The sequence below is a fragment of the Orycteropus afer genome, unplaced genomic scaffold, assembly GCF_000298275.1.
Source record: "Orycteropus afer afer isolate SDZICR_OR568_19922 unplaced genomic scaffold, OryAfe1.0 scaffold00535, whole genome shotgun sequence".
Classification (NCBI taxonomy): Eukaryota; Metazoa; Chordata; class Mammalia; order Tubulidentata; family Orycteropodidae; genus Orycteropus; species Orycteropus afer.
Window position 1 is genome coordinate 1,201,457 of NW_006922122.1, and position 22,655 is coordinate 1,224,111.

Genomic DNA, 22,655 nt, shown 5'->3' on the forward strand with positions numbered 1-22,655 from the left:
TTTTCATCTGGATAACTATATTGAAGATTGAAGGTAATATGTTACACACAAACAAACACACATACACACATATGTAACACTATATATAATATTTTAATCTCACCCAATCTCCCATCTTTTGCTTCTCCACTGCAGTTGATGACACCACCATATATCCAACTGCTTCTTTCCAATTCTTATTTTCATTTTTTATAAATATACTTTTCTTTCACACCCACATGCCATTTATCAGTGGTATTCTCAGATCTACTTTCAACTTATATTCAAAATATGACTACTTCTTTACCAGTCCACCATAAATGTCATATTTTAAACTACTGTTTTATTTTTTTTAAATAAATAAAATAGCCTTTTAACATATCCCAGTACTTCAACTCATTGGAGGAAAAAAAAAAAAAAAATCAGCATGAATCACTCCGTTAACAAAACTCTTTACTAGATTTGAATTACACTTAGACTGAGAACCCAAATATTTGCCTACATCCAGTGCTCTAAATGATCTGAACCCAGGCTACCTCTCCAAGCTAATTTTATACCAATTTTGTCTTCATTCATGTCAATCACACCAGCCATCTTATAAAGTCTTGCCATCTTTTATGAAATCATAGAGTAAATATTACAGAAATGGATCTTGCTTATTAATGTATATTTGCAATCCTATGTCAATTCAGGTACTTAACAAATTTGAAATATATAAGGAATAAAGCAAAGCTCTAATGTAAGGATTATATCACCCAGTTTGGCCATGTTCATAGCCATTGAATTTATAATTAAGAGTATAAAATCTGTTGTACATAAATAACAAGTTTATCATTAAGTAATAACTAAGTAGATGATCTGATTAAACTATAATTTTTCACTTTCCAAAATTTATTCATTTGCTTAATTGTTGATATTCTAAAACTGAAAAAGTTATTTAAATTTTCCAAGCTTTGATCTTTCAATTAAAAACAGTTACTATTTAAAATTTCATGATTAAAAGTAGTGTTAATTTATAGTATATATTCACTTGGGTACTTTATATATATATATATATATAGAGAGAGAGAGAGAGAGAGAGCTTTCAGAGAAATATTAAGTCCCAAAATGAAAACTATTGAAACCTTGATTACACTGAAAATGGAATCCTTACGTTCCTAATCAACAATGATATTCTTTGAACAGCTAGTGAAGCAAAACAAACATATATATAGCAATACCACACTTCTTACCATTTACTTGGAAGATGTGAGTCTGATAGACATGTTCATAGCCCTCTGCGTAGCAGGTGTAATTGCCCATGTGAGTTGTGGTAACTTTAGTAATATACAAGGATCCGTCATCTCCAAAATCCTATAGAAAAAATAAAAATAAAATGAAACAAGGTTTATATTTAAAACAGATTGTAAAAATAGAATTTTTAAAGGTTTATTATGGAGCATATTTTTTTAATTATTGTTTTAAAATTATCATAATGATCATCATTAGCCTTATAAAGTAGAGGACCTATAATTACAATTCTCTTAAGACATTTTAAAAATTGTACTCTCATTAATGAATGTAAGTTTTAGATATTTATTATAAATATATACATCTATATATAACATTATTTAAAGTCCAAATATTTGTTTTAATTACATGCTTAATATTAATAAACTTATACCATACATTTTCTAATTTGTAGCTAAAATAAATCAATCAGCTCTTATTAATATTGTTGACACTTGTAACTATGCATTGATTTTATATATTTTGTTTTTCTTTTTATGTAATTTAGTTGAAATTTTACATAACAATTTAGTTTTCCAGTCAAAATTTCATACACATTTTGATTGTGGTGTTGTTGTTGTTGTTGTTGTTTGCCATCGAGTCGGCCCCGACTCATATTGATTGCAATGTAATAGCTTCCCACTTCCAACTTCCTCACTATATTTACCACTCCCATCCATTCTTCTTTCCTGCCTTCTGAGCTTTATCCCTGCGCAAATGATGCCCTATAAATTTCATACATTTAATCTGAGATTAATCTCTAATTAATTAATTAACTAATTAATCTCATATGGTTGTAATAAGAAGCATGTATCCCTCTGATGTTATAGCTTACCTTATAGACCTGTCTATAGCTTGGCTTAAGGTTGAGCCATGGGGTTACATTCAGGCTGAATGGTGTCTAAGGCCCCCAGCCTTGGGGTTTTCACCAATATCTATCAGACCAGTAACCTGGATTTTTTTTTTTTTTAATTCTTTTGAGTTTTGTTACACACTTTTCTCTCACTCTATCCAGGACCTTCTTTTGTGATCTGTTTCAGAGCACTCAGCATTTGTAGCTGAGCACCGTCTAGTTCTTCTGGTCTCAGGTTCATGGAGACTGAGGTTTGCATGGTCTATTTGGTCTTTGGACTGATTGTTTCCATGTGTCTTTTATTTTCTTCACTCTTTTTTACTCCAGATGGGGAAAAAAAAAAATAGTTGCACCTTGGATGTCACTCAAATTTTTATATATTTTAATAATATATATCCCCTGATAAAATCACTGCATCAATTTGTTCTTAGTAGCAAAATTCATAGCCAAATCAAGAGAACAGAATATTTCAAGTCTAGAAATAACCAGTTGTGGTAGTTAAGTTTTTGTGTCAATTAATTTGGCCAGGTTGAGTGGCTGGGCACCTGGATGTAGTTATTCTCCATGGCAAGACTGGTAATTAAGTCCCTGGTGGAATGTATTGGAGCAACTGAGTAGCTGCTTTAGGGATGTGGTCTGCTTCCCATATATAAGAAGCAGCTTTGTGAAAGGTCTCTAGCTTATGGCATGCTTGAATCCTGCATGTAGCCATGTTGTTGTTCAGCAGCCTGTCATGGTCTGCTGACCTTGGTACTTTCGATGGACTTGAATTAATGGCCTGCCATGTGATTTGGTAACATCAGAACTGTGCCTTTTTGTTTGTCAACCTTAGGCTTGTCAGCCTCAGCAGCCAGCAGCTGTCTAAGTGAAGAAAAGCCTCTAGCTCCAGTGGGCTGGGAACAGGAGGCAGAGCTGAAGCCCAAGGTTGCAGGGATTTCACCCTTTCCCCAAAGCCTGGCACTTTGAACTTGGTTTTAAAGCCTCCAAATTGTAGGAGAATAAACTCCTGTTTGTTAAGGCCATCCCATTTGTTATATATTCCTGTCAGAGTGTTACTAGGTAACCAAAACATCAGTACATTAGAATAAAATACTCATACCATTTTAAATGACTGGCAAAAATTGTTTTGGAGGAATGAAAAAACAAAAGCAAAACAATCGGTATAAGACTACTGGTCAAAATCAAATCTAAGAAATACCCCCTGGAACACCAAAATAAAGATGTTAGAACAAGAAGTGAATGTTGTTAGTTCATTAGATGTTCTTGGGTCAATTTTCAATTCATAGCAACCCCATGTCACAGAGTAGAAATCCCATAGGGTTTTGTATGATGTAATCTTTATGAGAACATATTGCTGGGTCTTTCTCCAGCAAAGCCACTAAGTGGATTCAAACCATGAATGCCTAAATTTTGTTCACCAGGGCTTCTTAGGCAGTTAATCCACTGGGGGAAAAAAAAAAAAACAACATTTTCAGAACTCTGGAAACTAAACAAACGCATGCAACAAATTCACAGGGCACTTGTTCAAAAAAATATTGATTCTTATTAAGAACAGTGAGCTTTGTCACATTTTAATTTGTCTTCTGTATTGTTTTTTCCACAGTTCCAAGTAACCTTGAAAACCAACAGTCTTTCAATTATGCTAGCTGAGAAAACCATCATATATAGCTGACACTGCAGCAGGGGAAGAACAGGTTCTGAGCTCTCCAATGGCCTCATCCACATAAAACTGTAATTATTTGTTCGGTTCAGCAGCATCCTGAATACCTCTATTCTTAGGACTTGTCTTCAGCTGAACAAAACTTAGAGCTCTCCCTGTGTGAAAAGTCTCACCCCTAAGTCCCATATTGAAAATAATCAGTAGTGATTGTTTATCTCACAGCTTTCTGTGTAGAGATCCCAGTTGAGAATAACAACAGGATAATAATAAATAACAAAAGAAAAAAGAGAAAACTGGGTATGAGATATCCATAGGGGACTTTGAAAAGCTCTGCATATTCCTAGGAATCTACAAGACATGCATATGTGAAGGACAATGTTGTGTACTAAAAACAAGAGAATCCTTAATTTCTGGTCTCTGGCTGATCTTGAGGCTCTGCACAAGCAGGAAATGAAGGCTAAGGCAGAGTTTTGAATTCCCTGGAGAAGCACGAAATACATGATATAAAACAGAAAAAAGCACATCAACAAAGTCTGCGTGATTTAACGATTCAAGTCATTTAAAGAAATCTGTCCAATCATTAACAGGCCACTGAAGTAACTGAGAAGTTTCAGTGGACACACACAATGAAGAAGAGAGATGTAAGGACATTAAATAAATGATGAAAACAATAAACTTTGATAACAGTAAATCCAGGAAATTATGGGAGGAGGAAGATTTTATCCCCACAGTTGCCAGATTATATCACTTAAAATGTGTACTTTTCAGCAAAAGCAATAAAAATAAATAAAACATATAAAAAACCAGGAAACACAAACACACAGTCTGTATTGGCTGTCCCTGAGCAAGCCGAGATACTGGTTTCTTAGAAACAGATTCTAATTTAGCTACATAAATATATTAGAAGAACTAAGAAATTTATAGCCAAAAATTTGAACAAAAGCAGGAGAATAATATCTTTCCAAATAGAAAAAAGCTCGTATAGAAAGAGGTAGACAACTACACATATAAAAGAATCAGTAGAAATTCTCAAACTCAAAGTATAATAATTGAAATGAAAAAGCATTAATTAAAGGGACATAACAATATCTAAATATCAGAGAAAGAATGTGGTAACTTGAAAATATGGCAATTGATACTTTCTAGTCTGAAGAGTAGAAAGAAAAACAAAAATGAACAAACTCTGAGAACAGTGGACACATAAAGTGTACCAAAATCTTATAAAGGAGCTTCAGAAGAGGAATATAGAGAAAAAAAGGAAGAGGAAATATTTGAAAAAAAAATGATTAAAACTTATCAAATCTCATGAAAAACATTAATCTGCATATATATAATCAGCAAGGTCAAAGTACAAGAAACACAAAAGAATTGCATACTTGTTTGTGTGGATGTGTTATAGTGAAACTATCAAAAGCTAAAGCTCAAGAGAGAATCTTGAAAGTACAAATGGAAAATTTATTCATTAGATATAAATTATTCTCAAAAAGAACTCTAAAATTAATTGAAGTAAACATAGATATAATTTCATGACACTGGACTAGGCAATGGTGTCTTAGATATCACACCAACATACAAACAACCAAAGACAACTGGATAAATTAGATTTCATAGTAATTAAATTAAAAAAAAAAAGTATCTCAAAAGACCCTATTAAAAAAATGAAAAGATAACCCACAAAATCAAATAAAGTATTTGTAAATCATATGTATAATAAAGGTTTCATATCCAGAACATATAAGCAAGACAATTAACAAAGAGTTATGTAATGTATAAATAATTTGAATAGACATTTCTCAAATGAAGATTTGTAAGTGTCTAATAATCATATAAAAAGATCTTTGGCATTCTTAGTCAATAGGTAAATGTAAATTAAAATCTCAGTGTGATAGATCGTCACACCCTCTAAGGTGACCAAAATAAAACAGACAGATGAAAATAAATGTTGACCAGGAAGCAGAGAAAACGAAGCCCTCAACTATTTCTGGTGGAAATGCAAAACATTTTAGCAGTTCTTGAAAACTGAACATAGAGGTAACATTGTTGTTATCAGTGTTTGAGTCAATTGTGGCTAACAGAGATCATATATGACAGAGCAAAATAGCTTAATAGCATTTCCTAGGGGGGCATCTGTACGGGTACAGATTACCAAATCTTTTCTCCCAAAGAGCCACTGATTGATTGGAATACCCAACATTTCATTTAGCCCCTGAGCATTTAACCATTGAACCACCAGGGCTCCTTAGAGTTACCATAAAAACCAAAAACACCAAACTTACTGCTGCCGAATTGGATCTGACTCATATAAACCCCTCCTTGAGTTTCCAATGCTGTATCACTGAGGAAGTAGATTGTCCAACCTTCCTTCTGAGGAGTGGATGGTGGGTTTGAACCACCAGCCTTCTGGTTAGCAGTCAAATGCCTTAGGGACTATGCTACCAGAGCTCCATAGGACCTGGCAATCTCAATCACGTATATACACAAGATAATTCAAATTCTCCACACAAGTTGTACATAGTGAAATTACTCATGATAGCCTCAAACTGTAAACAATCCAAATGTCCATCAACTGATGAATGATAAATAATATGTAGTATATATGTACAATGGAATACAATATAGCAACACAAAGGAATGAAGTACTGATATATATATACTACAGTGTTCTTCCATTTGCTGTAGCTACTTTTCATTCCATAGCAAGTTTCTGAGTCTCTTCTGATAGCCATTTTGGTCTTTTCTTCCTTTCCTGTTTTTTAACGACCTTTTTCTTTCTTTATGCATGATATTCTCAATATCACCCCACAACTGGTCTCATCTTAGTTCATTGGTGTTCAATGAGTCAAATATATTCTTAAGTCCCCGAATTAACATGAGATAAAATGAAGGTCCTATTTTGGCTCTTGTGGACTCTGCAGAAGTATATCATGCTTAGTAAAGTGGATGGTTCGCATAAAAGGGGAAGACCTTCAATGAGACGGACTGACCCAGTAGCTGCAGTGATGGGCTCAAGCACAACAAGTATTGTGAGGATTTCCCAGGACAGGAGAGTGTTTCATTCTGTTGCACATGAGGTTGCTATGACTTGAAGACAACTTGATGGCACCTAACAACAACAGCGTACTACAATGAAAATTACCTTTAAAGAGTGTTACAGTAAATGAAAGAAGCCTAACACAAAAGACCATATATTGTATGAGTTCATTAATTTGAAATATACAGAAAAGGCAAATCCTCATTGTTGTATTCTTATTAGGAGGAATTAAATGTGTCCCAAATAATAGGGACCCTACATACAACAGGTGCTACACAATCCCCCAAATCATTGCTATCTTTGAACCCATTATCGCAGTCACTGTGTCAATCCATCTAGTTGAAGGTCTTCCTCTTTTTGGCTGACCTTCTACTTTACCAAGAATAATGTCCTTCAGCATGGTCTGGTCCTCCTAATACATGCCCCAAATATCTGAGATGAGTGCATTCTACCTGTACTTCTCAAGACAGAATTATTTGTACATTTGGCAGTCCATTTTATATTCAATATTTTTCACCAGCACCATAATTCAAAGAGATTAATTCTCCTTAAGTGTGCCATCTTCCACATACATATGAAGAAATTGACAACACCATGGTTCAGATTAGGGACACCTTAATGTTCAATGTATCATTAATGATTTGTAACACTTTAAAGTGGTCTTTTTGCATCAGATTTGCCCAACGTGATACATGCTTTCATTTCTTGACTGCTGCTTCCATGGGTATTGATTATGGATCCAAGTAAAATGAAATCTTTGACTATTTCAATTGCTTTTTTCCACTTATCGTGATGTTGCTTTTTGATACAGTTGTGAGGATTTTTTTTCTTTATGTTGAGGTGTAATCCATAGTGAAGACTGTAGTCTGATCTTCAGTAAATGCTTAAAATCTTACATTCAGTAAGGAAGATTGCATTGTGTGATATACAGGTTGATAATGAGTCCTCCTCCATTCTTGATGTCACTCATATAGTCTAGCTTTTCTGTTTATTTTCTTAGTATGCAGACCAATTAATTATAGTGAAAAGATAAAACCTTGACAGACAACTTTCCTGATTTTAAACAATGGAGTATCCCCTTGTTCTCTTAGAACAACTTTCTCTTGGTCTTAATGCCTAAGATACTTCACTGCTAACCAGAACTCTGGCAGTTCAAACCCACCAGCCATTACTCAAAAGGAAGGTTGGGCAATCTACTTCTGTAGAGATACGCCCTCAGAAACCCAAGGATGGGTCACTATGAGTTGAATTGACTCCATGGCAGTGAAGTTTTTTTTTTTTTTGGGGGGGGTGTTATATATAGGTTCTGCATGAACACAATTTTTATGGAATTTCCATTCTTTAAAATTTAGTATATAATATGTTGTGATCCACACAGTCAAAAGTCTTTGTGTAGTCAATAAAATATAGGTTACCCTCTTTATGTTATTCTCTGTTTTAGCCAAGATCTATCTGACATCAGCAATTATATACCTTGTTCCATGTCCTCTTCTGAATCCTGTTTGTATTTCTGTCAGTTCCCATCAATGTGCTGCTTCAGTTATTTTCTAATTATCTTCCTCATAATTTTACTTGCATGGGATATTATAAACATCATTAAATAATGTCTGCATGTCTTGGATAACTCTTCTTTGGAATGGGTATCAATGTAGATCTCTTAGAGTCATTTGGTCAGATACCTGTCTTCCAAATTTCTTGGAATAGAGAAGCGAGCATTTCCAGAGTTGCATCCATTTGTTAAAACATCTTAATTGGTATTCTGCCAATTCCTGGAATGATGTTTTTGGCCAATGCCTTCAGTGCAGGTTGGACTTCTTCCTTCAGTACTATTGGCTCTTTATCATATGCTAACTGCTGAAATGACTGAATTTTAACCCATTCTTTTGTGTATAGTGACTCTGTATTCCTTCCATCTTCATTTGCTGTTTCCTGTGTCATCCATTGTGTGTCTGTGTGTGTGTGCATAGAATCCTTCAGTAGGTCAACTCAAAGCTTAAATTTTTCTTCACTTGTTTCAGCTTGAGAAATGCAGAGTGTGTTCTTCTTATTTTATTTTCTAACCCCAGATCATTGCACATTTCATTATATTATTTGTCTTCTCAAACCATTCTTTGACATCTTCTGTTCAACTCTTTACTTCATCATTTTGTCCTTTTGCTCTAGCTACTCTCCACTAAAGAACAAGTTTTAGAGTCTCTTTTGACATCCATTTTGGTCTTTTTTTTTCCTTTTTAGTGACTTTGTGCTTTAAGTATGATGTTATTGATGCCATCCCAGCTCTTCGTTCATTAGAGTTCAGTGTATCAAATCTGTTCTTGAATGTCTCTAAATTCAGGTGGGATATAGTTAAAGTCATATTTTGTATCTTATGGAGTTTTTTTCATTTTCCTCAGCTTCAGTGTGAACTTGCATATGAGGAATTGATTATCTGTTCCACAGTTGGCCCTGGCCGTATTTTGACTAATGACATTGAGCTTCTCCAACATATCTTTTCACAGATGTCAATTTGATTCTTGCATATTCCATCTGGTGAGGTCCCTGTGTAAAGTCACTTTTTATACCATTTGTACTGTTGAAAAAAAAATAGGTATTTGCAATGAATAGGTTGTTGGTCTTGCAAAATTATAGCATATGATCTCTGGAGTCATTTCTATCACCAAGGCCATATTTTCCACCTACCCATCCTTTGTCTTTATTTCCAACTTTCACATACCAAACATCACTGATTATCAATGCATCTTAATAACATATTTCATCAATTTCTGATTGCAGATCTTGGTCAAAGTCTTCATTTTCTTCATCTTTGACACTAATAGCTGGTGAGTAAATTTGAATAATAGCCATTGTAACTGGTCTTCTTTATAGATGTCTGAAGAAAAACTACCAGGACCTTCATTTGTTGATATCACACAACTCAAAATGAGAAGAAACAGCTGCAAACATCCATTAACAATTAGAATGTAGAATGTATGACATAGAAATCTAAGACAATTGGAAGTTATCAAAAATAAAATTAAATGCTTTAAGATCTGTATTCTCAGCTTTTTTGTTGTTGCTGCTGTACAGTACCATTGAGTTGGTCCCAAATCACAGTGACCCTATGTGCAACATAATGAAATATTGCCCAGTCTTGAGTCATTCTTAAAATTTTTGCTATGCTTGAACCTATCATCACAACCACCCTGTCAATTCACCTAGCGGAGGGTCTTTTGCTTTTTTACTGACCAATTTTACCAAGCATGATATCTTTCCCCAGGGACTGGTCCCTTCTGATAATATGAACAAAGAATGAGAGACAAAGTCTGGTCATTCTCACTTCTGAGAAATATTCTGGCTTTGCTTCTTCCAAAACAGTTGTATTTCCAGTTGTATTTCTCCTTGCTATTAATCCATTGCCATTGAGTCAATTCTAAGACATAGTGTGGTGTAGTAAATTACATGGTATGGCTTTTCTAGCCATAGTATTTGTAGCTCCCACTTTGCTGTAAGTAACTGAGCAGCTGCTTATTAAAGTTATCCACCTGGAGCAACACAAAACAATCTTCTAGGAAGTTTGCTCTCTCTCAGGTATATAGAATTCTGTTGTTGGGATGGTTAGTTTGGCCACTGCCAGGCTCAAAAGGGGCTCTCTGAAAGGAAGAAGGGGTCTTTCTGACTGCTGGCTGAGAAAGACATGCTGCTGAGAAAAGCATGCTACTGGGAAAAATGAGAGAGACATGAGAGAGATGCACTACTGAGAAACAGATATATTACTGAGAGACACTGAGAGAGAATGTTGGTTGAGAGAGGCTGGCTGAGAGATGGCTGGCTGAGAGAGACTGAGTACATTCCTGAATTTGAATTATACCCTGTTGCTTCCCAAATAAACCCCATAATCTGTGAGTTCTGTGTGGCCATGGGATCAAATTAATGAACCCAGCAGAGAGGTTTTGGGTGCTAGTGGGAGGAATGGTTGGTGTCAAGGTTAGTAAGAGGGCTGGAGGGTGGTGGCATGTTGAGCCTCGTAGGAGCAGGTATTGGGCTGCTGATGGTGAGTCTTTCCTTCTATTGTTAGGAGCTCTGGTGGTGTAATTCATGAGGCATTTAACTGTTAACCAGAAGGCTGGCAGTTCAAACCCACCAGCCACTCCTTGGAAGGAAGGTTGGGCAATCTCCTTCCGTAGAGATAACTGCCTCAGAAACCCAAGGAGGGGTTTCTATGAGTTGGGACTGACTCCACGGTGGTGAGATTTTTTTTTTTCTTGTGTAGTTAGAGGAGGTCAAAAGATGCTGCCTCCTTGCCCCTTTAACAGTTGGTGTCAGAAGCAGCAGGATTCATTGCAGTGACTCCAAGGAAGACTGTAAAAGGAAGAGACCTGGGAACTGAAACTTTGGTTTCTTAGATGATTACTTTGGTTGGTGTTACCTATTAAGGGAGATGATTGATCCAGAGGCCTAGGGCTTTTGCTTACATCCAGCCAAAATTCCAAGGCCATATACATAGAATGGGAAGGTAATCAAGGTGAAGAGATGAAACAGGAATGTCTTAAAAAAAGATTATGTGTTTTGGATTATATGTTTATCAGAATGGACTATGGATTCCTAGTGTTCTGTCACCTACTTGTATGTTAGAAATGAGTATGGGGTATGGATACTAGAGAATGGGTGTCAGTCCACCCTCAGTGGATACTCTTAGTCGGGCAGGGGAAATAGAATTTGCCTGGAAGAAACACAGGCTTTTGTTTCAAACACTCTGTGTAAAGTATACTGGGAGTTTAAGTAGAAAATCTGAGCCCCACCCAGAACCTGCTGAGTGATGGAATTTGCATTTGAAAAGACCAACCCAGAACTACTGAGAGAACAGAAGATTTGCATTTGAAGAGAGGACCTGAAGAGAAAAAAAAAGAAAAAAAAGACTGGCTTTTTGAATTTTGAGCAATCAGTTAAGTGCAAGGAGTTGTGATCCTACAACTATTGAAATGGTCCCTGAGGACTGAGGATGACAGAGGAAGGTGCTGGTTGGTCTGCTGGTTGGTCAGTAATGAAGGGAATAGTGTGACTCCTTAACTTGGCAGCTGGAACCCATGATTTAGCTGGGATGGCTAAAGTTGAGCTGATCAGAACCCAACCAAATGAAGAGGAAGATATTTGACACTGATCTGGTGTTAAAAAAGAAAAACAACAACAAAAAACTCACTGCCGTCCAGTTGATTCCAACTCATAGTGACCCCTTCATGGGTTTTTGAGGTAGTATCTCTAAGGGAGTAGATCACCCATTCTTCCTTCTGAGGAATGACTGGTGGGTTTGAACCGCCAAGCTTCTGGTTAGCTGTCAAATGCCTTTGGCACTAGACCACCAGAGCTTCCCAGCTGGTGTTAAGTTACTGCAATTTGACGTCTTGCACTGGGCTGGACTTTGCTTGTTTATGGATGCAGGTGCCCAAAATTTCCAAGCAGAACAGAAAATTCTCCAGAGAGAAAGTAACATGCTTGTCTCCGCAGAGTGCTGGTTTGATAGGGATGGGCAAATTAGAAATTGTCTATCTAAAATGGAAGAGATAAAGTGTATATCATGGATGTGGTTATTCTTAAAATGATGGTGAAGGGGATGATAATTTTTGAAGTAAATAAAAGGGACAACAAAAACCAACAAAACAAACTCACTGCCCTCGAGTCGGATCCAATTCATAGTGACCTGTCCTTAGGTTTCCAAGGAAGTATCACTATGGAAGTAGATTGCCCAACCTTCCTTCTGAGGAGTGGCTGGTGGTTGTGAACATCTTTCAGATGTATAGAATTCTGATGTTGGTATTGGTTAGTTTGGCCACTCAGCCAGGCTCAAGTAGAGCCCTGCTAGAGGCAGAAGGAGTTTCTCTGACTGCTTGCTGTGAAAGACATGCTGTTTAGAGAAACACGCTGCTGAGTGCAGCATGAGAGAGCGACATGAACTGCTGACAGAGAGATGTGCTACTGAGAAAGACTGAGAGAGACTATTGGGTGAGAGATGGTGGCTGAGAGATGGTAGCTGAGGGACAGCTGGCTGAGAGAGACTGAGTGCATTCCTGAACTTCAATTGTATCCTGTTGATTCCCTAATAAACTCCATCATCTGTGAGTTCTGTGTATTTACCATTGCAGCAAATTATGGAACCCAGCAGAGAGGTGGTGGGTGCCAGCAGGAGGAACAGTTGGTGTCAAGGTTAATGAGAGGGCTGAAGGGTGGCAACATGTCTAGCTTCATAGGAGCAGGCATTGGGCTGCTGATTCTTTCTCTTGTGTTGTTAGGACCAGTCAGAAGATGTCGTCTTCTTGACACTTTAGCACATAGCAACTCCCATAGGGTTTTCAAGGCTGTGAATCTTTATGGAAGTTTGAATGGTTGACCTTCTGGCTAGCAGCCAAATGTCTTACCCACTATGCCTCCAGAGCTCCTTTTCTCCTTAGCAGTGTTGTTGTTGTTGTTGTTATTTGCCATCGAGTCGGCCCCGACTCATAGCGACCCCTCCTTGGGTTTCCGAGGCAGTTATCACTACGGAAGTAGGAATGCCCAACCTCCTTTTCTCCTTAGCATTAGTGAGCTGAAATGAACTGGTATTCACTATTTTGAATTGCGCAATCATATCATCAACTATACCAGGAATAAAAAATTAAAGAGGAATGACCTCAGCTCCATTCTCAAAAAGAACTTTTCAAGGTCTGTCTTGAAATCAACACTGTCAGTGATAAGACAACATCCGTATGCCTACAAGGCAAATTCATAGAAGCAGAAAATATATTAGTGGTTGTCAGGGATTTCCAGAATTGTGGAGGTGGATAGAAAGTGACTGGGGATAGGTACAAAGTCCTTTGTCAGGTGAAGAAAATGTTCCAAATTAGATATTCAGAAGAGTTGCACAATTTATTGAGTATATGACACATTACTGAATGATATACTTGAAGGGGGTTAATTTTATGATATGTGGATTATGTGCTAATATGGTTGTGTTGAAAATCATTTCTATATGAAATATTTAAATACAATATACATCTCATAATAACAGTACATTTTTTTATTAATGGGATATTTATTGATTAGGGTAAAATTTAGATATCAAATTAGTGATTGATACATTAATAAAAAGAAACACTTTTGCATTAAAAAAAGAAAACACCTAAGATTGTTAAAGCAGATTACCTTCAGATTACCTACGTGAAATACAAAAATACAATATCAACTCATAGCACTTATTATAGGCCATACACTGCTCTAAGTACTTCACAAATATTAATACATTTGATCCTATATCAAACATCCAAGAAAAGTCCTATTAAAATCCTCCTTTTTTTTTCAATAACAGGAGATAGTAAGAGTAAATTTCCTAGTTCACTTGGATGAATGAAATAGTAGATCTATGACTTGAAACAAAGTAGATTGACTTCAGAATCTGTGCAGATACCGGGACACCATTCACCTTCCCATGTCAATCAGAGGGTCAATTAGAAATAGGGACAGGGAAAGGAAAAAGAAAAAAGTTGAGACAAAATGCCAAAAACAGGAGGTCAAAAATACTGCTAGATCTTTAGAAAAGGAATAAATTCAATGAGAGGGTAGTGGAAAAAGGAAGAAAGAAACCTGGATTGATCTCCTGAAGTGTAAATCAAAAGATAAAGCCATTTTAAAACCTATCAATGATATCTCTTTCTCAGTAAAAGAGAATATGCATAGATATAGATGGACATGAAGATGTTATTGTGCTGCACACTTGCAAAGATATTTTTTGCAAATTGGCAATATGATTTACTACAACTATTATTTAAAGTGTAATTTTAATGCATTTGTTAACTATTAGGATTTGCCTTCTAATAATTATTTATTCATTGCTTCCTCCATTTTTAAATTTTGAGTTTAGTAATTTTCACGTTGATTCAAATTATTTATTTTATGGCTCATCTTTTTTTATTGTGCATAGAGTATTTTTATTATGGAAATTTATTTCATTACTTATGTCACTTTCATGATTTAAAAAAAAAAAAAATCCTAACTGCCGTCGAGTTGGTTCTAACTCATAGCAACCCGTCCTTGTGTTTCCAAAACCATATCTCTACAGAATTAGATTGCACAGTCTTTCTTCCAAAGATAGGCTAGTCGGTTTTAACTGCCAGCCTTCTAGTTAGCAGTCAAATGCCCTAGGCACTAGGCCACCAGAGCTCCTACTTTCATGTTAGAAAGCCATTTTTCATTCTGATTTATTATAAATGTTTCCTTCTCATTGAAACAAATCCATTCAATTATTTAATATTTCATTAAAAGAAATTGATGAAGGTAGGAACTATATTTCTTTTTCTAAAATGTTACTAATCAATTTAGCATCATTTGTTGAAGTTATCCACCCGCCCTCACTTGTGATTCTTCTCCCTTGTATCTTTTAAAATGTATTAATACTCAGCCACATTACAATATTCACGAAGCAGTGTTTAAAAGGTACACCCTGTATGTTTCTGACATTACCTATATACATGCCACTTGTATTCTATTAAAAATAGATTCTGATTCACTAATACTCACTACAGATTGATTGCAGTCAAGAACTTTAGTATGGGGCCATTGAGCCTAGGCATGAAATGATAAAAATACTCTTGCAAAGAAGTAAACTTACTGGAAAGAGTGAGAAGGAGGGAGAAAAAACAACAAACAAACAAATAAATAAGAAGGAGGAGGAAGAGAAAGACAAGGAGGGAAGGAGAATAATATTATATACTCTGGCCATCATATTATTTAGTTTAGGAGTAATATTATCTTAATAATTATGAGACAAAATATAAATTTCTCAACATCAAATGATATGATAAGTTTAATCATACATTTTTACAGCTCCCAGAGGAAACTTCCTTGATGTTACAAGGAAAGTTTTATGAACCAAATAATAGGAGATAATCTGAAGCTTGAACCCCAACAAAGAAGTAGCTGTGTACTACAAATGCCAGCATAAAAATCCCTGTTTCATCACAGGCTATCATTAAAAGGGGGGTTGTAGGAAAGATCACTAAGGTTAGAGAACTGAAATGCCAAAGAAAAAGACCAAAGCCATGACTCAGGTTCTAAAATGAAAGTACACGGTTGACATGTTGCAGAGTCTAACAAGGGAACTCCAAAGCTTCTGTAAAAATCAATTGAGAAATATTAGTGCTAAGAATATTTTGAAAAAGAATGGAAGCAAAAAGTAAGTATTGATGATCTAAAATATAATAGTAAGTTATTCAATGGGCATAAGGGTAGACAAGCACATGGACCATGCAGGAAACAAAGTGAAACTAACAAATTAGGGAGACCAAATCAGGCTGAAAAGGAATCCCTTCACTGGTGAGAATAATTGGAGATATGAGTAAAAATCCAAAGTGTATCTGATGTTTATATTTATGTTTATATTCATATATGCCAAATTTATATATTCCTCCTTTAAATCTATTTTAATAGTCTTTTTAAAATCACATAATACTTTCAATAAACAACTTTTCAGGCTCTAGTTCTACACAACTTCCCAGGAGTCATGGCCCTTCTCCATTTACTACAATCAAATTTCTTTGACCAATGATATGAAAATGAGGCAGGGATATACTTCGAGAATATTTATTTAAAGCAGTTTATTGCTGTCTGTGTTATTCAATAACACAATTGTTCTCTATAATTAGAATATTTTCTTTTCTAAATTAGTATCTGTCTTGTTGTTGTTAGTTGCCCTAGAGTTGATTCTGACTCGTGGTGACATTAGGTACAATAGAACAAAACATTGTCTAATCCTGTATAATCCTTATATACAATCGTCAGCATACTCAAGTCTATTTTTGCAGTTATTGTACCAATCCTCATCACATATATTCAAATATGGCCTCTCACATGCAAGCTGGACCTCTATAAAACCAAAATTATGTCCCCCTCTAGTGACTGGTCCCTCCTGACAATGTGTCTAAAGCAAGTGAATTAGACAATGTGCTATTTTGATCCATTAGGCTTTCATAGACTCATTTTTGGAAAAAAAAAGATTGCAAGGTCTTTCTTCCTAGTCCATCTTAGTCGGGAAGCTCCAAAAGAAACATGTCCATAATGGCTGACCCTCCTGGCCTTTGAAAGCTTCCAGTATCATAACAACATGCAAGCCACCAGTGTGACAAACTGACAGGTGGTGTTACTCCTTCTAATTGATAGATGATAAATGAGAGAGAGAGAGAGAGAGAGAGAGAGAGAGGGAGAGAAACAGTTAGCTATTACTACTGAATCAATTTGGACAGATAGTGACCGCATATGTGTCAGAGTATATCTGTGCTCCTTAAGATTTTCAATTGTTGATATTTCAAAAGAATGCCAGGCCTTTTGTCTGAGGTGGCTCTTGGTGGACTTGAACACCCCATTGTTTAGTTAGAAGTCAAAAGTGTTAACTGTTTTACACCATCTAGGGATATACATGAATAAACTGCAAAAACGAAAACAATACTTTTTTTCTGAGAAAAAAGTAAAATTTTCTAGCCTCAATTTCCTTCCATATACAACTTTTTACAAACTTTTTCAAGCAGAATTTCTGAATAAGCAAGTCCTTAGCTAATATTCACCACTACTTTGAATAAAGGAAGAATATTTTCAGTACCCTTGGAATAAAATCCAATAAATATTTATTAAGTACTCAAATATGTTAGAAATTGTGGTAAATAATTCACATGCATTGCTGAATTTTATTCTTTAAGCAACCTTTAAAATGTACTATTATTAAGTTCCATTTTACAGACAAAAAAACCTGAAGTATAAGTTGATTGAGGTTAACAACTGTGAAGTGGTTCAAATTACCATCCAAAAAGTAAGACTGCAGAATTGAACCACTTTTATTTTATGCATATTCTTTTTTTCTTTTCTTTTCTTTTTTGACTTGTTATTGTGATTTGGGTGAAATTTTACCAAGCAGATTTGTTTTACATTCAACAGTTCATACAAATTTTGTTTTGTGGCCCAGATTTCATTTCCTGCATTGCAGCAGTTCTCCTCCCTCTTCCTTGCTGTGGTTACCCCTTTTTCCAAGTGCCCTTCTTGCCTATTCATTCCTGCCTCCCTAAATTTCTGCCTCTGCAAATGCTGCCCTTCTGATCTCTGATTTGCCTGTTCAAAGGAATGCTTTGCCCTGGCTTCTTTGTTCAGTTTGTAGGCCTGTCTATTGTTTGGCTGAGAGTTAAGTAAGTGGAACGCTTTCAATTTCATGCTTGAAGGGTAACTTGGGGCCACCATCTCAGGGTTTCCACCAGTCTCTATCTGACCAGTAAATGTGTGTTATTTTGTTGTTGTTCCATTTTTTTTTTTTTTTTTTATTTTGTTCCATTTTTTTTTTCTCCCATGTCCTCCAGGATCTCCAATTTTGATTCCTTTCTGAGTGGTTGTCATTGGTAGCTGGTGTCATCTTATTCTTCTGATCTCAAGTTCATCTAGACTGAGGTTCTGATGGTTCATTGGTCCTTTAGACTAACTTTTTGCATGCATCTTTGATTTCCTTTACTCTTCTTCACTCCAGACAAGTATATATCAATTTGTATATCCTTAGTACACCTTCTTTTTCAAGATTCTCCATTAATTTTATGCAAGCCTCAAAATAATCTATTGGATTTTTTTTTTTTTTTTAATTTGTGAAGATACTTGAAAGCTATTCTCTACCTCCTTTTTGATTCAGCATTTCTAGTCTTTATTTATTTATTTTTAGTACTTTTATAATATTGAATAGATTAAACTGAATATGTTAATATAATGCTAGGGTTGAGAGCTAAGATCTTATAAAAGGCAATTCTTAAATTCAAGGACAATATCTTCTACTTAAGCTGAATGCCCATTAAACCTTTATAATCTTGCTGCCAAAAGACACAACATAAATATATTTTCAGTGATTAAATCTTATGAATTTCTTCACAATAACAGACTTCCCTCATGGCATTGATGTCTGGAAAAAAATGGTAGAAAAATAAAGTTATTTTGTCAAGTTGATTAGTTTTAACCTTTATCAAGGCAGTGCAAGAGTGACTGTGGAAAGAGAACATGTCTATAATTTTCTGGAATTACAAAGTATTTAGATTATGACAACTATTAATTGATTATGTCAATGGTGTAAGAGTGACAATCAAGATATTTAGAACATACACATGAAAAGCATTGATCAATCAGGATGTATAAGGCAGTGACAATGAGACCAAATCATAATAGCAGAATAATAGCAGAATAGGTCTGTATTTCACTGCATTTATTTGCTCCAATTTGAAAGATAAATCTCATCAATTAAGAAATGGTAAATTTTAAATTTAAGTCTGTTGTTATGTGCTGTCGAGTCGGACCCGACTCTTAGCGACCCCTTCTTGGGTTTCCAAGGCAGTATCGCTACGGAACTAGATTGCCCTATCTTCCTTACGAGGAGTGGCTAGTGAGTTTGAACCACCAGCCTTCTGGATAGCAGTCAAGTGCCTTAGGCACTATGCTAAGTCTACTTTCATATTTAATATTTTCTTATCCCTCATAGCTCTAAATTCTACTGTACTAGGGTTTCCTCACTTGAAATGCTGCTTTCAATTTGAAATAGTTTTCTCTGATATACAGACATTAAAGCAATTTCTTTTATAATTTTAATTACGTGAAGATGTCCTTATTTTGCAATATTGCAAAAGCTATTTTCCCTCACTTTTTATGTGTACAGAATATATTTCCATAAAATCAAAATAAATGTAATTTAAGCAAACATCTACATAATTAAATTGACTAAAGTAATATTATCTTATGGTTTATAGCTTATTATCTTATGGTTTATGGTTTTCTGAAAGCAAGGAAAGTTTTTCAATAGTTTATTTATATAGATATTTAGTCTATCATCAAATAAATAACACTGTGAAATGTAAAATTAAATAACAGAGGTTCAATTTTGTAAATATATTATCATTAAACCTCCATTTTCCTGAAGTAAATAATTTCATAAGTCAATTTAAAGAGGCACAATACAAAAGAAAAGTAAACTAATATATATTTAAATGACTACTTCAAATAAAAAAGCAAACAAAAATGTCAAGCAACTGAGTTGCTTGCTAGGAAAACCAAAATCAAAACATTAAAAGCCTTGTGTAACAATATCCCTTTATACATAAAACAACTAGATTAATAATATTTTATTTCACTTAAGAAAATCCTTCAATAAAATATCGTTAATGTCTTTATATTAATTATGTATGTGAGATTTATTCTTCTCTTGTCTAAATCTCTTGGAATTCTCTGCTTCTCGGGGTAGAATAATCATAGAAAAAAAAGAAACATTGATGAAAATTTCTACAAGTTGTGAAAGAGTGTTGAGTTTCATGTTGTTGTTGTTAGCTGCCATCAAGTCGTTTCTGACTCATAGCGATCCCGTGCACAGCAGAACAAAACACTGCCCGATCCCATGCCAGCTCAATGATCCTTGCTATACTTGAGCTCATTGACACAACCACCGTGTCAATTCATCTCGTTGAAGCCCTTCCCCTCTTTCATAGACCCTACACCTTACCAAGCACAATATCCTTCCCAGGGAATGCTCCCTTCTGACAAAATGACCAAAATAGGTTAGATGAAGTCTGGCCATTCTCGCTTCCAAGAAGCATCTCAGCTGCACTTCCTCCAGGACAGATCTGTTAGTTCTTTTTACAGTCCATGGTACTTTCAGCATTCTTCGCCAACACAACTCAAAAGCATCAACTCTACTTTGGTCTTCCTTATTCATTGTCCAGCTCTTACATGCATACGAGGGGATTGAAAATATCATGGCTTGTGTCAGGTGCACCTTAGTCCTCAAGGAGATATCCTTGCTCCTCAGCACTTGAAAGAGTTCCTTTGCAGCAGACCTTCCCAATGCTGCACATCTAATATCCTGACTGCTGCTTCCATTGTGATTGATTGTAGAACAAAGCAACGTTAATTCTTTGACAACCTCAATCTTTTCTCCATTTATCATGATGCTGCTTATTGGTCCAGTTGTGAGGATTTTTGTCTTCTTTATATTGAGATGTAATCCATACTGCAGTCTGTATTATTCAATCTTCATCAGTAAGTGCCTCAAGTCATCCTCACTTTCAGCAAGCAAAGTTGTATCATCAACGTATCTCAGGTTGTTAATGATTTTTCCTCCAATCCTGATGCTACGTTTTTCTTCATAGAGTCCAGCTTCTCTGATTATTTTTTTCAGCATATAGATTGAATAAGTATGGGGAAAGGATACAACCCTGACACACTCCCTTCTTGATTTTAAACCATATGTTGTCCCCTTGTTCTTTTTGAATGACAGGCTCTTGGTCAATGTACAGGTTCCCCATGAGTAAAATCAAGTGTTTGGGAATTTCCATTCTTCTTAATGTTATCCATAATTTTTCATGATCCACACAATCAAATGTCTTTGCATAGTCAATAAACACAAGTAAACATCTTTCTAGTATTCTTTGCCTTGAGCCAAGATCCATTAGACAGCAGCTATGATATCCCTTGTTCCACATCCTCTTCTGAATCCAGCTTGCACCTCTGGAAGTTCTCTGTCAATATACTGCTGCAACCATTTTTGAATTATATTTAGCAAGATCTTACTTGTGTGCGATGTTAATGATATTGTTCGATAATTTCTGCATTCCATGGGATCACCTTTCTTTGGAATGGGTACAACTATGGATCTCTTCCAGTCAGTTGGCCAGGTAGCTGTCTTCCAAATCTCTTGGCATGACTGAGTGAGTGCCTCCAATGAAGCACCCGTTTGTTGAAATATCTCAATGGGTAGTACGTCAATTCCTGGAGCCTTGTTCGTCACCAATTCCTTCATTGCAGCTTTGACTTCCTCCTTCAATACCATTGGTTCTAGATCATATGTGATCTCTTGAAATGGATGAAGATCTACCAGTTCTTTTTGGTGCAGTGACTCTGTATTCCTTCCCACTTCTTTGTTTCCTGCATCATTCAATAATTCTCCCATAAAATCTCTCAATGTTGCAACTCGAGTCTTAAATATTTTCCTCAATTCTTTCAGCTTGAGAAATGCTGAGTGTGTTCTTCCCTTTTGGTTTTCTAACTCCAGGTCTTTGCACATTTCATTAGAGTAATTGTCTTTATCTTCTCGAGCTGCTCTTTGAATTCTCCAGTTCAATTCTTTTATCTTGTCATTTCTGCCATTTGCTGTAGCCACTCTCCACTCAAGGGCAAGTTTCAGAGTCTCTTCTGTCATCCATTTTGGTCTTCTCTTCTTTTCTTGTCTTTTTAGTGATCTCTTGCTTTCTTCATGGATGATGCTCTTGATGTCATCCCACAATTCTTCTGTTTTTCAGTCATTGGTGTTCAATGCATCAAATCTATTCTTTAGATGGTCTCTAAGTGCAGCAAGGATATAATCAAGATCATATTTTGGATCTCATGGACTTGTTTTAATTGTCTTTAACTTCAAGTTGAACTTGCATATGAGCAGTTGATGGTCTGTCCCACAATCAGCTCCTGGCCTGGTTTTGGCTGAAGATATTGAGCTTTTCCATCACCTCTTGCCACAGATGAAGTCAATCTGATTCCTGTATGTTCTGTCTGGTGAAGTCCACTTGTAGAGCCACTGTTTGTGTTCTTAAAAAAAAAAGGTGTTTACAATGAATAAGTCGTTGGTCTTGTAAAATTCTACCATGTGGGTTCCAGCATTATTTCTGTCACCAAGGCCAAATTTTCCAACTACCAGTGATTCTTCTTTGTTTCCAACTTTTGCATTCCAGTCACCAGTGATAATTAACACATCCTGATTGATGTTCAGTCAATTTCAGACTGTAGATATTGATAAAAATCTTCAATTTCCTCATCTTTGGCTTTGGTGCTTGGTGCATAAATTTGAATAATAATTGTATTAATGG

General features: G+C 35.6%; 1 protein-coding gene across 1 annotated transcript in view; it reads right to left on the reverse strand.

The window, feature by feature from the left end:
* The window catches only part of FSTL5 (follistatin like 5), an 813,440-nt gene that overhangs the window by 346,431 nt on the left and 444,354 nt on the right, over nt 1–22,655 (reverse strand). Inside the window, exon 6 of the mRNA XM_007955717.1 lies at nt 1,212–1,332. Coding sequence (XP_007953908.1) covers nt 1,212–1,332 — 121 coding nt within the window. The remainder of the gene's footprint in view (nt 1–1,211; nt 1,333–22,655) is intronic.